Source organism: Lycium ferocissimum, chromosome 4 (genome assembly GCF_029784015.1).
Source record: "Lycium ferocissimum isolate CSIRO_LF1 chromosome 4, AGI_CSIRO_Lferr_CH_V1, whole genome shotgun sequence".
In the NCBI taxonomy this organism is placed as follows: domain Eukaryota; kingdom Viridiplantae; phylum Streptophyta; class Magnoliopsida; order Solanales; family Solanaceae; genus Lycium; species Lycium ferocissimum.
The window spans coordinates 41332210-41349228 of record NC_081345.1 but is presented as its reverse complement, the minus strand read 5'-3'; the positions used below and the strand labels follow the sequence as shown (position 1 = coordinate 41349228).

General features: G+C 35.4%; 2 protein-coding genes and 2 long non-coding RNA genes across 4 annotated transcripts; 2 read left to right on the top strand and 2 right to left on the bottom strand.

Annotated features, from left to right (window-relative positions):
• The first annotated feature begins 412 nt into the window (after window positions 1–412).
• On the top strand, window positions 413–7886 carry LOC132052985 (mitochondrial import receptor subunit TOM40-1-like). Its single transcript, XM_059444745.1, has 11 exons — window positions 413–720; window positions 1459–1540; window positions 1658–1757; window positions 1841–1936; window positions 2032–2082; window positions 2278–2343; window positions 3431–3532; window positions 5856–5924; window positions 6013–6096; window positions 7223–7318; window positions 7547–7886. Exons 1-11 carry the CDS (start codon window positions 594–596, stop codon window positions 7601–7603), a joined length of 930 nt encoding a protein of 309 aa, XP_059300728.1. The 5' UTR covers window positions 413–593; the 3' UTR covers window positions 7604–7886.
• Window positions 7887–7979: 93 nt separating this feature from the next.
• On the bottom strand, window positions 7980–9884 carry LOC132052983 (small ribosomal subunit protein mS79 (rPPR3b)-like). The gene is made up of 2 exons (XM_059444744.1): window positions 8574–9884; window positions 7980–8149 (listed from the first exon to the last, which is right to left on the bottom strand). Exons 1-2 carry the CDS (start codon window positions 9695–9697, stop codon window positions 8119–8121), a joined length of 1155 nt encoding a protein of 384 aa, XP_059300727.1. The 5' UTR covers window positions 9698–9884; the 3' UTR covers window positions 7980–8118.
• Window positions 9885–10769: 885 nt separating this feature from the next.
• Window positions 10770–12562, bottom strand: LOC132054715 (uncharacterized). The gene is made up of 5 exons (XR_009414353.1): window positions 12350–12562; window positions 11934–12155; window positions 11596–11849; window positions 11397–11512; window positions 10770–11161 (listed from the first exon to the last, which is right to left on the bottom strand). It is a non-coding gene; the product is annotated as an uncharacterized LOC132054715 (long non-coding RNA).
• A 2749-nt stretch (window positions 12563–15311) lies between these two features.
• Window positions 15312–16314, top strand: LOC132054714 (uncharacterized). The gene is made up of 2 exons (XR_009414352.1): window positions 15312–15643; window positions 15873–16314. It is a non-coding gene; the product is annotated as an uncharacterized LOC132054714 (long non-coding RNA).
• The last annotated feature ends 705 nt before the right edge of the window (window positions 16315–17019 follow it).

Below are 17019 nucleotides of genomic sequence, written 5' to 3'. Positions count from 1 at the left end.
GTTGTTTCGAGATGGCTAGCAGTACAAAAACCTTTATAATATCAGCACTAGTTAAACTTATGTTAATAACCTTCCTTTTTTAATATCATATTAATTCTATTTGAGAGGTTTTTTTACACACAAGTACCCTAATTAACGTATCTATTCAAATATTAAATATTTAAAAGTATATTGTTCGCTCGTAAAATTACAATGTACTGTTATATAAAATCAAAGCAGAACTCATGTTTTGTGTTTGCGTCGAAATAATAAATACAAGATATATATTTTGATAGTAATTATTTAACTATAATTAAGTGGTATAAATGTTTAATTCGATTTGTAGTTCTTAAAATTAAATTATTGATTTTACATAAACATTAATTGTGACTAAATAGTTCAATGTCAAATGGTTGAGTCGCCGCCAAGAAATTAAAACAACTAGCAATCACAACCTAAAACGGGTCGGGTTTTAAGGGGTTTTGTAAGGGTTTTAACTCCTCGTTCTCACTGAACTCTTCTCAGGCAAATAGAAGAAGAAGAAGAAGAAGGAGGAGGAGGCTATATACATTTTTGTTTCACATTTTCGTTATTTGAGTTCCAAATTTACAAAAATGGCCACTTTCGTCCCTCCGGCAACTACAGATTCTTCAAAGCCAACGGTGATTGAACCGGAAAAAGTGGATTACTTGAACTTGCCTTGTCCTATTCCTTATGAAGAAATTCACCGTGAAGCTCTCAGTTAGTGCTATCCCTTCATTACCGTGTTTGATTTTCATTCCATTCCATTATTTTGCTCCTGGAATGAAATGTGGCTGAATAGAGTGAAATGGAATTAAATGATTAATATGAGTGATCCTCTTCATTAGTTTTCGATTGAAACAAAGTGGTCTTTTGCTCCAACTTTCTTACTCTTTAGTTAGACTGAAATGTAATTGAAGCTTGCAGTTTTAGTTTCATTATTTTGTTAACCTAATTGATAATATCACATAACCAGGGTGTGTTTGATATCGGCGGTTGGAGAATAAGTGATTTTACTACTCATTTTCTTTCTTGTGTATGGTGCGCTAGTTGGAAAATGTCATTTTAAGGCCATTTGCAAATATACTCAAATCAAAACACGATGAGGTTTATGAATTCGAAGTGCAACTTCTGGTGGTGGGGGCTAGAAGGGGTGGGCGGGGTAGGCGCAGGGTAGTAGGTGGGGTGGGTGGTATAGTCCGCTGCAAGCTAGATTAGTAATGAACTGCTAGAAGAAGTTTTATTTGCATGTAAACTCTCAACTTGTATAAGTTTATTGTTAACATTGTTATTATTGTTGTTCATGTTAGTGTTATTGCCGTTATCAATATTATGTCTCCAAATCGTCGTCAAGTTAATCATATACAGTGGCTGGCCTGCTGTTAAGGCCGCTATTTATTGGTGTATTTCTGTATACATAAAGGGATGTATTAATTAATGCATGTCTTATCTTGGCAGTGTCTTTAAAGCCTGAACTTTTTGAAGGCGTGCGTTTTGACTTTACCAGAGGACTTAATCAGAGATTTTCACTCAGTCACAGGTAGATTTTGGCATTTCCAAAAACTTGTATCAGATTCATTACTATGCTTTCTCCTTTCTTGGAGGGAGACCGATGTTTTCTCAATGGTGAAAGAAATCTGCTTGCTACTTCTGTTAGTGTTTTAATGGGGCCCACGGAACTTCCTACTCAGTCTGCGGACATAGTCAAAATTCCGACTGCTCACTATGAGTTTGGTGCCAACTTTATAGATCCCAAGGTGCGTTGTTGATACTATCCCTATCTAGTGTCTGAAACTCATATGATTATCTAAGTGTTGGAGTAATGGCTGTTTTGTGACAGCTGATGCTTTTTGGGAGAGTAATGACAGACGGTAGAGTGAATGCAAGAGTGAGGTGTGATTTGTCTGAGAATCTTGCAATGAAGGCCAATGCGCAGGTATGCATATTCTTTGCTGAGCTTTGATAGTGTCAGCGAGCAATTAATATATATGAAGAATAAGTCATATAACTTGTGTTTTTCTACTTACCCAGCTAACAGGTGAGCCGCACATGTCGCATGGGATGGTTAATTTTGATTACAAGGTACTTTTCTTTAGTTATATGCACACAATTCATAGCATAGAATCCATTGGATTTAATTCATGATTTCAGTTGGAATGTTATGCGTCATTCTATTCTTGTTTCAGTCAATCCGTGCTATGCACAAACTATGGTAATAGCCTAGATGACTTGGGAAGACTAACAATTGTGTATTCTCATCTTTTATTGTTTACAAAGGGTAAAGACTACAGAACACAATTTCAACTTGGGAATGGTGCATTAGTTGGAGCCAGCTACATCCAGGTAAATGATCAAAACTTTTAACTCTGGAATTTAGCCAATGAAAGATATCATTAAAAGAACTAATATGTTTCAAAAGTAAATGGCCTTGTCTCTGGTAATTTACAGTAAGAACCGATTTAAAGGTCTCGCACATTTATGTCCACAAGTTACATGAAATATCTTGAAGTCTCAAACAGAGTCATTTTTTGGTTCAAGCTAGGGACCTCCACAATTTGACTAAGTTGAAATAAGGTGTTATAACCTACAGGGGTTGTGTATCAAGGCTAGAGTAACGGTAAGAAGAAATATCACAATGGCAACTGGGACTGAGAATAAGCAAGAGAGATAAGCAACGGGACATGTCTCCGCATGTCCTAAATGCTGATAGAGCAAGTTTCAAAAAAAAAAAAAACAGCACGGGAGTTTCTTCTAGTGTCAGCAAGAGATAAATATCCTGTAGTGTCCCTATTTCAAAGAAATAATATCACACCGCGTGTCAAAAGATCAGATCATTTGGGCAAAATGCAAAGAAGAGAAAAAACCAGTGACTGATGCCAGCTCAAACGCTACCTTCGACGGCCAGGTTAAATATAACTGAGATATCTTAGTTTGGATTTAGAATATAATACATGTTCCTCACCACCCTCATGATCCTATAACCCAAAGTGGTAAGAAGAATAATAAACTGATTGTGCCACCCTTTACTCCATATGATGTGCCACTTATGCATAAATCTAGGATTTTTTGTAAATGCAGTTTCTTGTTTGAGGAAAGGTCATCTCATGTGAATAATATTGCATACATTGTGATACTTTTAGCTTTGAATTGAAAAAGCCAGTATCTACTCAATGGTTTGGGATAACGACAATTTTGCTAACTCCCATGGGACTTAACTCGCCAACAGCTGGTAGCAATTTGATATTGCAGTCTTCATTACTAATATATAAGCAGGATTATTTTTTGCCTATGCTTCCGTTGATTGTGATTGGAGTTCGTTTTACTTAATTTTTGGGTGTATGTCACATATATTATATTTCTTTCAATCCTCTTGATGAAGCAATGTATTTCTGAATTAAATTTGCTAACGACATCTTTATATCTTTTGCAGAGTGTTACTCCGCATTTGTCTCTGGGCGGTGAAGTGTTCTGGGCTGGTCAGCATCGGAAATCTGGCATTGGCTATGCTGCTCGCTACAACACAGATAAGATGGTATGGTGCCTGTTATTAGATACTCCTATAACTCCCTATTAGAATAGCGTGCTCTTTGTTTATTCTTTTTTAAATAAAATTTGAAGGTATTATGATGACAACAGATATATAAATGTATGAAAGAACATTTAGAACATGAAGTTGTTAGTTGATGTTAGTAGAGGCGGACCGATGTGTTAGGGTGAGGGTGCACCGGCACCGGGAAATTTTAGATACATTTAATTACCTTCAAGAAGTAGAGATATATTAGTTGTGGCACCTACATGCACAAATTACCAGCTGGTTCATTGGTAGAAGGCTCCTTAAGTCCCTCCATATTGAGAGAGAAAAATCTTAATGAAGTGAACTAATTTTGTTTCACCCATCGTTTGTTTATAAATAAAAAATCTATTAAACTGAATTGATATTAATCATGGACCGACTGAATATGCCAGCTATTATCAGTTCTTATGACTGATGATGGATTTGCATTTAATGTAATAGTGCACCCGTGGCTCAAATCCTGGGTCTGCCTCTGGATATTTGTAATTCGATTTTCATCAGTATTAGACAGATTTTTCGCAATATTATAGCAGTGTTTTCATCTTTTTTTGGAGGCATTTGCCAGCAACTTAAATCGATTGACCTGCCCTATTCTGTTTCTTCTGTAATTTGTTTTCCGTAAATAAATGCATTTTTATCGTGTCAATTAGGCGTTTGGGATGATAATCATGGTGTGATGGTTGACATATGCTTGTCAGGAAAATATTTGATCTATTTAAAAGGTATGGAAAATACTTGATGTATTTTCCTTTCTAGCCCTGCTGTCCTTTTTACTTCCATTAATTAATTTCCGGCTTAATACCTAGATAGCCCCTTAAACTTGGCAGGTTTTATAAGATAAACACTCAAACTTAGCTAGTGACCAGATAGACACTTAAACTTGGCAAAGGTGTATCTTTTAAACATCTCATGTTGACATGGCAAGTTGATTGTTTTGCATGCACATAGTAGCGCTTGATAACCCAAATTGTGATTCTGTTTTCCCTCAAAACGTGTATGTAATTGATTTTTTACATTTCAAAATAAAAATATTATTCCGTGTGGGTCCCGTAGTTTCAACTTACTCCTTCTTTAACTGTTAGTATTATCAGATTCTTCTCCTTGGATAATTAGCGTGTGTTCTCCATTTTTACAAAGATCAACTACTTTTTCATAATTAGGTTATTACTATATCACCAAAAAAACATAAAATTCAATTAGGCTATCAAATTTTATGAAAGAAAACCCAATATACAAATAAATATCCCAATATTTTCAAGTTTCATACTGTAAAAACCAAACATTGTACCCAATTGATGAAGTCATAATGAAGTAAAAGGTCTGAGGACTGAGGTTGAGGTCCAATTTTAAGTAAAGCTTTTAACTCATCATAACCAAGTTGAGTTATTTCTGGAGTTCAAGTTGGTAGATGGAGCACGAGTTAATGAGAGGGCCGGAGTTTTCTTGAGAAAGAAGATGGAAAAAGGGGGTTGGGGGAGAGGGTGGTGGTGGCGAAAGGGAGGGGAAGGGGGAACTGCCTGGGTAGTGTATAGTGGGAGGAGGGTTTATTTCTTTTTTCCTTACATTTTTTCTATATATACTTTATTTTTTTGTAATACTTTTTAGTTATATTTGTCAATTTTTTTTCTTTGAAATTACACGTGTCATTTAATAATTGGTCCACATAACACATTAGAAGCAAGTGTATTTCACACACTTAGCCTTATGTACACGGGTGTCTGAAAGACACACTTCTACCAAGTTCAAGTGTCTATCGGTTACTAGCTAAGTTTGAGTGTCTATCTTACAAAACCTGCCAAGTTTAAGGGGCTATCTAGGTATTAAGCCTTAATTTCCTGTGTTTATTTACATAGTCGCCATGCTAAAAGTTGAGGGATTTAAATTTTTACCATTAGGTATTTTGTTTTCCTTTTAAAGAGTTCAAGTAGTAAGCTCCTTTGAAAGATATCTCTGGAAATGTTGAGGCCATTGTTGGGTCTCTATTCTCTGTAATATGAACTCCGTCACACTAAGTTTGAATGGTCTTCCAGAAAGCAAAATGCTTATATTTTTAGCTTTTTAATATTTTCGTGATGCAAAATCTCACGGAATTGAAGCTGTTTCTTCTCTTCTTTTCTAAACATATTTAAGGAGTTTACAGAAGAACCTTTATCCATTGTGTTTTTATATGCTGATTTCACCAGCATTTAATATCTATGGTTTTTGTTTAATGAGTATGTTACAACTTGCTTGGTTGATTCAATTTTTCTGTTAATTAGTGCATGTTTCGTTCTGCGTGCAGGTTGCTACAGGGCAAGTTGCTAGCACTGGAATGGTTGCACTGGGCTATGTTCAGAAAGTTTCTGAAAAGGTTTTAAAAAGGCACCCCTTTTTCTAGAGATAGAGTTAATGGTGACTCGGTTTGGTAACTTTTTTCTTAAATCCTTTCTTGCATGCAGGTGTCTCTAGCATCAGACTTTATGTACAACTATATGTCTAGGGACGTTACAGCAAGCTTTGGTTATGATTACATCCTTCGGCAGGTAACTTTCTGTGATAAACAAACAATTAGAAAATGTTGACTGGAAAGCTTTGCACTTACAAGTTGTAGTTTTTTCAGTATCTATCCTGTCATCTGGTTTTGATGAGTGTATTGCACTGTTGCAATCATGTCCGCTATTTAAACAGGCGTGCCAGTTTGATGCTGGGAAAATTGTTTTTTATTTACGAACTGATTGCATGCTGACTCCAAGAGATCGTTTGTTGGCATTAGATTTTGACACCTTGATGGCTGAACAACATCAATATCCACTTCTAGTAAAACTCTTTCTTCGTACCACCTCTTCCATATCTGTGTTATGGCATAGATGATCGGCGTGCATATTGTGTATGCAGCATGCGTTCTTGCTTGATTTCCATTTGCATCTCCTCTCGTTCATCAGTTGAAAACAAGTGTAAGGTGTCTCTTTTTTTTTTTTTTTTTTTTTTTTGGGCGGTAGACGGAGTGTGGAGGGTTGAAATTCCTCATTCCCGCACATAACCTAAAATCATCCCTTTTATAAAATATAACATATGGTATTTAGCATTTGCTTACTGATATTTCATACAAGACAAGGTAAAAAAGTACTTTCAGCAAGTGTTTAATGCTATACATTTCAATTTGTCTCTTGTCACTACATCGCAATTAGAGGTTGCTGCAAACTACAGAGGAATTACAAGTTTCCTGAATTTCGGTCGCTGTAATGCCAATTGACTCATGCATATCTCTAATTCTGCTCTAGTAGAACAACTTCTGGAAAGTGGCTTCTGATCCACAACATACATTGGGCTTTTTGCGATTGAACTATTTCTTTGATTAGTGGCGTGTCTTACCCATTAGCTGCAACTTAGGACATCTTTCCTGATAAATCTTACGCATAAGATTAGGCATTATTCTACTTATCAGAAAAAAAAAGAAATAGGCATTATTCTAGTTTCTACTCATATTATCATGATCGCGAAACAGTTAATACTATAAGTCTACTTTTTAACTTTCTCATGCTGTTTGGGTGCATACCTATAGTTGACTCATTTATTATGTCAAAGGTGGTCTGTATTGGGATGACTAATCAGCAGTATTTATGAAGACTTTACATTCTTCGAAAATCAGTAATATTTTGTGCATTACAGTGTCGTCTTAGAGGGAAGATTGATTCCAATGGCTGTGTTGCTGCTTTCCTGGAAGAGCGCTTGAACATGGGTCTTAATTTCATTCTTTCTGCCGAGGTGAGTGTCATATGTACTGCAGGTCTAATGCTATTTCTTTATATACTTGTTTCTTCCCCATCCCACTTCTCTTTTTCTCAGGTGCAGTTTTCTCTTTCTTAAGGATGACATACGATTCGATTATGATTTACTTTTTGAACTTTTACTTTCAAATAACAACTTTCGTTGTTTTTATAAGTCTCCAGTCTCATGCACTTTCACTGTTGTCCCTCCTGATTGCGCCTGCAGGTTGATCATAAAAAGAAAGATTACAAGTTTGGATTTGGGCTGACAGTGGGTGAGTAGAGGAGGCAGTTTAGACTAGGATTAATTTTTAATTGGTAACATCCGTGGAATTAAAAGCATCGGAGGTGATTCTTTTTCCTCACAATAAGAATCAAAGCATCAGTTTTGTATTTTTACTGAGCAACATGGTATGGAGCATAAGGTGCTGCAACTAGCCACCAGATGTTGATTTTGCAGTGTTGGGGTGTTATTGTTCAATATTCAATAATATGCCCATAGAATGTTGTAGAGTTGAATTCATTCCGAAAGAAAAAAATAGAATTCTGATTTTAGTGTTTATGAATAGTGGCATTTGCCCACTGGAGCACTTGAAGTTTGTTAACAAGTGGAAATTCATGTACTTAGTTTCCAGCCTCATCATTGTCACAAATTCAACACCTATCCCCACTTTTAGGTGGTTAAATAATTCATCTGCATACACTATATTAGCAAAATTATGAAAGACTGAGATGCTAGAGGTATCTGACTGAAAAATGTACACATTTAACTATTCTCCATCAATATCTTTATCAGTATCACAATCCGCTGCAATGCCAGAAGTTACTTCTGCACCAGGACTTACATTGTGTTAGTTGTTCGAAATGATTGAAAGGCTTAAAAAATTCAAACCACGACAAAGACCACATTAACTGGTTACCAAATTAGGGCAAAAATAAAGTACAATATTAGTAAACCTATCTTTTAAAGTTAATATAAGAAATGAAAATCTGTTCAAGATTTTTAAATTTCTAGCTCTCGTCTAAGATAATAGTAGTAATAAATTTGGGAACTATATTAATAAAAAAGCTTTCCCCTACACACCACACTAAAGTTTCTATAGTCCATCCAAGCATTCCTCAGACCTTGTCTAACTTCATCTTGAAGGCAAAATCAAGCTTGATACAAGCTCAAGTAAACAAGCAAAAGATTAAATCATAGGGAAACAGGGATGAGAAACAACTAGTCATGCAAAGGCAAAGAAAGCCGATACAGGAATCTCTCACAAGACTTGGCCAACTTAACCAACTCCTTTGCATTTTCAATCATAGAGTGCTCAACTAAGCCATCAACAACCCTCTGCATTATTTCTCTATAAACAAGTACTTGTGAATCAATAGCTTTCATGCACAAGTGCAGCCCCAAATCAAAATTTTTCGTGTCACAAGCCAAAGGAATAAGCATATGAAACGTTGCAACATCTGGTAGGCAATCATTTTGCACCATCTTTTCATACCACATTTTAGACTGGTCCAAATTCCCCTCATCAACATACATTTTTATCATAGTATTGTAAATGAATTTGTTTGGCTTCAAACCCTTGTTAATGATCTCCTCGAAGAACTGAAGCGCCTTTGAAACCCCATTGACTTTAATTGAACCTCTTAATCTAATATTATAGCTGCAAATATCAGGAACAATATTTTTCTTTTCCATCATAATCCACAAGTTTTCAGCTTCAGATAACCTTTCACTTTCATAAAGTGCGCTTAACAACGTATTACAAGTCACAATATCAGGCTTAATCCCATGCTTTTCAATCTCATCCATCAAAAGCACTGCAGAATCCAAAGAACCAACCTTGCACAACGCCTTCATCGCAAGGTTATACGACATTAAATTAGGCTCAATTGACAATTTCTCGGGCAATTCACGAAACAAACCGCCAATTTTATCATATCTCTCTGATGTAATGCATGATTTCAAAAGGGCATTGAAGGAATAGACACTCCGTGGCGGACAATCTAGTTGAGGCATTTCGTCGAACAGTTTACGTGCATGATCATACATCTTAGCTCTCCCGTAAAGACGAATAAGCCCAGCGACAAAGGACTCGTCGCGAATTTCTGGATAGTGTTTTAAATGCTCGATAACTTGTTCGATGCCTGAGAAGTGGTTGGATTTGGCAAGGCGGTGAATGGCAATTTCATAATTGGGACGCCAGCGTCGGAACTTAGGGCATTTTGATGATTTCTTAAAGAAATTTACAATTGCTTGGGGTGTGTGATTGGTGAGGTTTAAAGAGGTAAGGGTAGGTTTGGTGGTTTTGGTTGCTGATTTTTTGTTATTTCCGGCGAAGATACCTCGCATACGGCGGACAGTTGAAAGACTGGACATTTGAATGCTTGTTTTGGCGTTAATCAGCAATTTGCCAGTTGAACTTCAACTTGTTTTGCAGGGACGGATTTAGGATGCCTAGGGTGTTTACCCGTACAACCTCGACAAAAAATTATATTGTATATATATAAGGTATATTTTTTGTGTTTATGTACATATATTAACTTTTAAATATCCTAAATAAATGTAAAAGGTTAGCTCAAGTGGTCCAAGGCCTTCAAAATTGTCTTTAGTGTCCTAGGTTCGATTCCCAGTGACAATATAATTTTTTTATATTTAACTTTTGTTATTTTTCCGAACTCCCTGAGTAAAAATTCTGAATCCGCCACTGGGCGTTTGGCCACGTAAAATCAAATATTTTTCACTTTATTTGAAATTTTTGAAGATGGAGTTGTGTTTGGTTATACTTTTTGCAAAGAATAACCAACATTAGATGTATGGAAGCTCTAAGTGGCGAACTAATTCAAACTGAGGATGTCCTTGATCACGAAGAAATTACCAAGTTCTATAAATCCTTGCTGGTTCTGCAGCTGAACAACTACTAGCCTTACTTGAGCTTGTTTCAAGCTTATTTAGCCTTGAAGACGTAGTAATACTCGGTAGAATAGTTGAGGTGCGCATAAACTGGCCCGAACACCATCATTATTAGAAAAAAGAGAACTTATTGTACGGAATTGCTGATCTTTCATGAAGTGCTCCTTATTGTTAAATTTATTTTATTTATGTATTCATGTTTAGTAAATTAGATTAATCTAATTTTAAATTTGTAAAAAAAAAAAAAAAAAAAGGGTGAGAAATTTTGTAACACCTAGCAAAAAGTGTAGATGGGGCATTTGTACTAGATCTTGAACCTCTTTTGATTTCTACTTCACCTCCACATATCCAGCCTTAATACATGCAATCCAACTAACTAATTCCTGTCTTTTTTATTTTCCGCCCGTTGTCCAGTAACCATATTGAGACATGATTAAATCCGGATTTGCACTTCCTAATAGAGGCACTCCTTACCTAGGACTTGAACTCGAGATCTTTAGCTAAGAATGAAAGAGTACTTACTACTCCACTTGTGCACCGCAACCCTTATTGGTGAAAGTACAAAAGGGAAGACTAAATGATTCATATTAAGTACTAATTCTTATCAACAGAATACTAATTAACATTGTTCTTCCTTAATTGGGAGTTGCTCCTACCAAATTAGACAAATTGGCAAAGACATCCTCCATATGTGGGCGTTCATTTGGATCCTCACTCAGACATTTCACTGCTATTTCTGTGATGCCATTAGCAAGCTCATCATTATCTTGCAGAATTGATTTATCCACTATTGATGTTTTTCCTTCTTGGAGCTGCTTCAGAATCCAGGAGTGAGTGCCATTTTCCTCTCTATATCTCTGTAGTTATTGCCAAGCAATTCCACAAGTAGAACACCAAATATGGAAACATCAGCTTTTAAAGTCCGAACACCTGCGTGGATCACAAACCATACTAATGTTAATGTCAGTTGCTCAAATTCAGGATGTTCTGCTGCTCGAATTTCCTGAGAAACAAAGTCATATGCACGTAGCATCAGAGCTTAGCTGGTTCTAGTAATCAGTTAAGAAAATAGAGGTGCCACCGACCATCAATTCCTCACCATAAAGTTCACTAGCAGTAGTATAGATATTGAAGTAAATAGGACAATAAAATTAAAGGGACGCACCGTATCTAGCTCTAGCCTCGCGAGCATCTACAACGAGAATAATACACGGTAACTCCGTTATCCTCAACCCTGACAGGAGCAAGGAAACCAAAGTCGAATACTTTTATGTTGAAATTCTGCAAGCCGGTTTGAACAGTAACTTGTAAAACGTCAAGAAGTTAGGTAGTCCAAAATTAACTAAGGTTCAGCTGTTAAATACCTTGTCAATCATTATGCCAGAAGGCCTGACACTACCAAATGCAAATCGCCTCTCATGAAACCAGGCGAAGAGACTTGCAAGTTGAATCGCCACCTTCATTCGACCATCCCATAATTCCCATTCAAATTTTTCCGTGACAAAAGTTTAGTTGGTATTTCGTCATAAACCACTGCAAGTATGCACTGAAAACAGAACCCCTTTGTCTTCATCAAACATGGATGTTGGTTTTCAGCCGGCAGTATTTCAAGCTCGTTCTGCAAATTAAATTTTCCAGATATCTCAGCGAAAAAACGTTAACGGAGAAAGAGAGAAATGTGATCAAAGAAATTAAAACATACACAAAATCTAGACTGATGGTCAGGATAACAGCATTGCTGTGGAGCAAAGAAATCCTATGTTTTGATAGCAACATTGCATTCATCATGACCTACGAACATCCTCCCGTACATAGTCTTGTCGATTAAAAGTTGGCAATAGTCTTGTCGGTCAAATCTTTCAAATCCTGAAAGCTATAAGGCTCAGCATTTCTCACAGGTGTCAGTTTCATTACCCAAAGAGATCTGCAGACATTCAACAAGAAATAATCCTCAACGCGATTTGGAACTCATAAACAAATGATCAATAATCGTTAAGGTGATGTTCAGACAAGAGCAAATGATATTGCATTAGACAAAATGGAAGAAAATGACCAGCATATATGCATTCAAAAGAAAAATATACGAATAATTAAACATAAAAAGGAAGAGTATTATACTTGTTCAAGGCCTCCTCCATTTTGGAACAGCTACTCATAAACGAGTCAAGCAACATATAACCGGCTTTCTTTTTCGACTCATAATAGTTGTGCTTTTGATAGTAATACGCCGAATAATCCCAACGCTCCAATTCCTTCCTCAATTTTCCAGGCTTTCCATTGATTAGGAGAAGAGAATGGATGTAACTTCCGTTCCGATTTGGAAAAAATGATCAAAATGGTCCTTGATGTATGGGGGTTGGACCATTTTGGTCCTTGATATTGTTGGGATATATACTATTAACCATGTGTTTGGATATAGTATTTATTATAGAACAATTATTTATTCATTGTTTAATAAAGAATTAAATAGATCATGTACCAGTATGTGTGTCCTTTACTTATATAGTAGATGATTTAGTGTATAGAGTTTAGCTTATATACGGAAGATTAAATTGTCGGTTCTTATAAGTATAAAATTTATGTTCACAATCTAAGATGGAAATTATACAAAGCCATCGGTATGATTGTAGCCCAAGATTAATATAATGTACCTTCATTATGGGTACGGTATAGTTTCGTCTTCTTGTGCTAGTATATTTTGTATGTATTGAACGGACCAAGTAGAGATAAGTGTTTTTGTACTGAATATATAAAACAAATTCTCAAGTTCATTAAATGTACTTATACTCTTAATCTTGATATAATTATTATGATCAATGTGATTTGTTCATTATTTTGATTTATTAAAAGGTACACTAATTTGTGTCCTGTATTCCCGGTGAATTGGATAATGGCAAATTACATTTGTGAAATAATAATTACTTGATAGAATCCATGTCTCGACTTTGAGATTGATGATACCCCTTTATGGATGCTTATAAGTCTCATGTGAAAACCCTGCAGGTGGATTTTATATCCGTCACATGATGTAAGTTAAGCAGAAATATAAAGGATTCAATTAGTCAATGAATTAAATTGTCAGTAATTTAATTTAATTGATTGGTACCTGTAATCTTAACATGGGAAGTTAAATAAGTTTTAATGTATGATTTCGAAATTGAACTGAGGAGTGCAGTTACGATTTTTTAGTGGAATAATTCGTAATTTATTATGGTAGGATTAATTGATTTCTTGAATTAATTCCATAAGAGGAAGCCTCGTTAATTAAATTCGTGGTCCCCTGCGTACGTGCCCGAATAATAAAGAATTAAATGGAATATTATTTCTTGGTGGAAAATAAAGACCCAATAGGTTTTGGAAAAGGGAAAAACCCTAAACCTGTAGTGATAAAATAGGGGTCTTATTCCATAAGGAGGCTAAGGGTTTTAGAAGTTTCTTCAACTTTTCCATAGAAATTCGCCCACACGAATTTCACAAATTCTAGTATTATTCGGGTTACACAACAGAAGACTGTGGAACTGAAGGATAACGATCTGGTGGATGGTGTGTGTTCGTGATTGAAGATTCGATTCTTGGTCGCGGTCACGCTTCAAGAGATAAGTATCAATTTTATGTTTGATTAATATCTTGATTATGTGTTGTCTATATTACATGCAAGTTCGATCTTGGATATTTGCTTTCGCTGCGTATGCCTGATTTCCATCAATTGGTATCGGAGCCTACTTGCATCTAAATAGATAACCTAAAATATATTTGTGTATATGTTGTTTGATACATACATGAATATGCAGTTTGTAACCTGCGTTTATTTTTATCCGAGATCAATTTTGTAAAAATATTGATTGTTGATAACAGTGATATAGAACTGCTACTGTGCATATGAATGGATTTTATTCGGCAGTGTTCCTTGCTGTTGCAACATGAATTCCTTGGTAAATTGCATTATGAAGCACTGAGAGGATTTGGGTGGCGGTGAATGGCAATTGTATTGCCGTATGGATACTATTAATTAAACCTTAATGTACAAGGTCTTTTTTTTGTTAATTTGATTAACTTTGGATAAAAAAAAAAGAAAAACACTACAAAGAATGTTGTTGCACTGGTATTTGGATAGCAGCAGTGAGTATATTTTCTTTAAAGTAGGTTAAAAGGGTTGCTTGGTTAAGTGAAACCTTATTGTCTCCCAATTGTACATTGTGGTAGAAAGTGCCCATGAATTATGTGGACATTATTTTATGCTTTCTTTTAATACACATATTAGTAACTTGGTGCAGTTCATTATTTAATGCTATCAGTTTATTACCTTTGCACCGGATAAGTTCGTTTTGAAATTCAAGTAATTCCTTCTCGGGTGAAAACTTTTCCGGAATATATTCATGTATTGATATTGTAATATTGCATATTTAAGAATTTTGTGATTAATAAATAGTTTTTATTAAAATGGTCTATTTATTTGAAATCATTGAAAATTCGCAATAGCTTTATACATGTGAAATTATATCAATACATGAATTGAGAGTTATGATTAATAAATAGGTTCCATTAATATGGTTTATTTATTTGAGTCATTGAAATGTTCTCAATGTATTGTGAAAATGATCCTTGCACAAGTGTATACTAGTGGTGGTATTTTATCTACTGATCGAAAATTTATCTCTAATTACTAGTAACACTTAATTAATTCATGAGAAGAGATATCGAGATTTTCATCCGAAAAGGAGAAGTATAATATCTTGAATTCTCAGGTGTATTAATCGAGAGGACAATTTGTTATAATTATGTGTTATGCGTCTTACCCAGAAGAAAGGACACAACGTATGACTTGAGTTCTTGGGATAATTATAAAAGGAGAATTAATGTATGGATTATATTTATCTAATTCTAAATATACCTAAAACGGCTATCTTCCGAATTTGGTCATAGTTTTGGAGATAAAGTATATGTTAATTTAGTTCTAGACTTACAGGTATCTGTTCTTGCTTGGTAAAAGATGCATTTGCAGTGATTGATGTCGTTTTTCGGCATTCTGAGATCGTCTAGATGAGTTTTAGGTGCTTTGTCGGATTAGGCATTATTCTACTTATCAGAAAAAAAACGAAAGAGGCATTATTCTAGTTGCTACTCATATTATCATGATCGCGAAACAGTTAATACTATAAGTCTACTTTTTAACTTTCTCATGCTGTTTGGGTGCATACCTATAGTTGACTCATTTATTATGTCAAAGGTGGTCTGTATTGGGATGACTAATCAGCAGTATTTATGAAGACTTTCGAAAACATTCTTCGAAAATCAGTAATATTTTGTGCATTACTATGTCGTCTTAGAGGGAAGATTGATTCCAATGGCTGTGTTGCTGCTTTCCTGGAAGAGCGCTTGAACATGGGTCTTAATTTCATTCTTTCTGCCGAGGTGAGTGTCATATGTACTGCAGGTCTAATGCTATTTCTTTATATACTTGTTTCTTCCCCATCCCACTCTCTTTTTCTCAGGTGCAGTTTTCTCTCTTTCTTAAGGATGACATACGATTCGATTATGATTTACTTTTTGAACTTTTACTTTCAAATAACAACTTTCGTTGTTTTTATAAGTCTCCAGTCTCATGCACTTTCACTGTTGTCCCTCCTGATTGCGCCTGCAGGTTGATCATAAAAAGAAAGATTACAAGTTTGGATTTGGGCTGACAGTGGGTGAGTAGAGAGGCAGTTTAGACTAGGATTAATTTTTAATTGGTAACATCCGTGGAATTAAAAGCATCGGAGGTGATTCTTTTCCTCACAATAAGAATCAAAGCATCAGTTTTGTATTTTTACTGAGCAACATGGTATGGAGCATAAGGTGCTGCAACTAGCCACCAGATGTTGATTTTGCAGTGTTGGGGTGTTATTGTTCAATATTCAATAATATGCCCATAGAATGTTGTAGAGTTGAATTCATTCCGAAAGAAAAAAATAGAATTCTGATTTTAGTGTTTATGAATAGTGGCATTTGCCCACTGGAGCACTTGAAGTTTGTTAACAAGTGGAAATTCATGTACTTAGTTTCCAGCCTCATCATTGTCACAAATTCAACACCTATCCCCACTTTTAGGTGGTTAAATAATTCATCTGCATACACTATATTAGCAAAATTATGAAAGACTGAGATGCTAGAGGTATCTGACTGAAAAATGTACACATTTAACTATTCTCCATCAATATCTTTATCAGTATCACAATCCGCTGCAATGCCAGAAGTTACTTCTGCACCAGGACTTACATTGTGTGTGTTGTTCGAAATGTATTGAAAGGCTTAAAAAATTCTAACCACGACAAAGACCACATTAACTGGTTACCAAATTAGGGCAAAAATAAAGTACAATATTAGTAAACCTATCTTTTAAAGTTAATATAAGAAATGAAAATCTGTTCAAGATTTTTAATTTCTAGCTCTAGTCTAAGATAATAGTAGTAATAAATTTGGGAACTATATTAATAAAAAAGCTTTCCCCTACACACCAAACTAAAGTTTCTATAGTCCATCCAAGCATTCCTCAGACCTTGTCTAACTTCATCTTGAAGGCAGTAAACAAGCAAAAGATTAAATCGTAGGGAAACAGGGATGAGAAACAACTAGTCATGCAAAGGCAAAGAAAGCCGATACAGGAATCTCTCACAAGACTTGGCCAACTTAACCAACTCCTTTGCATTTTCAATCATAGAGTGCTCAACTAAGCCATCAACAACCTCTGCATTATTTCTCTATAAACAAGTACTTGTGAATCAATAGCTTTCATGCACAAGCAGCCC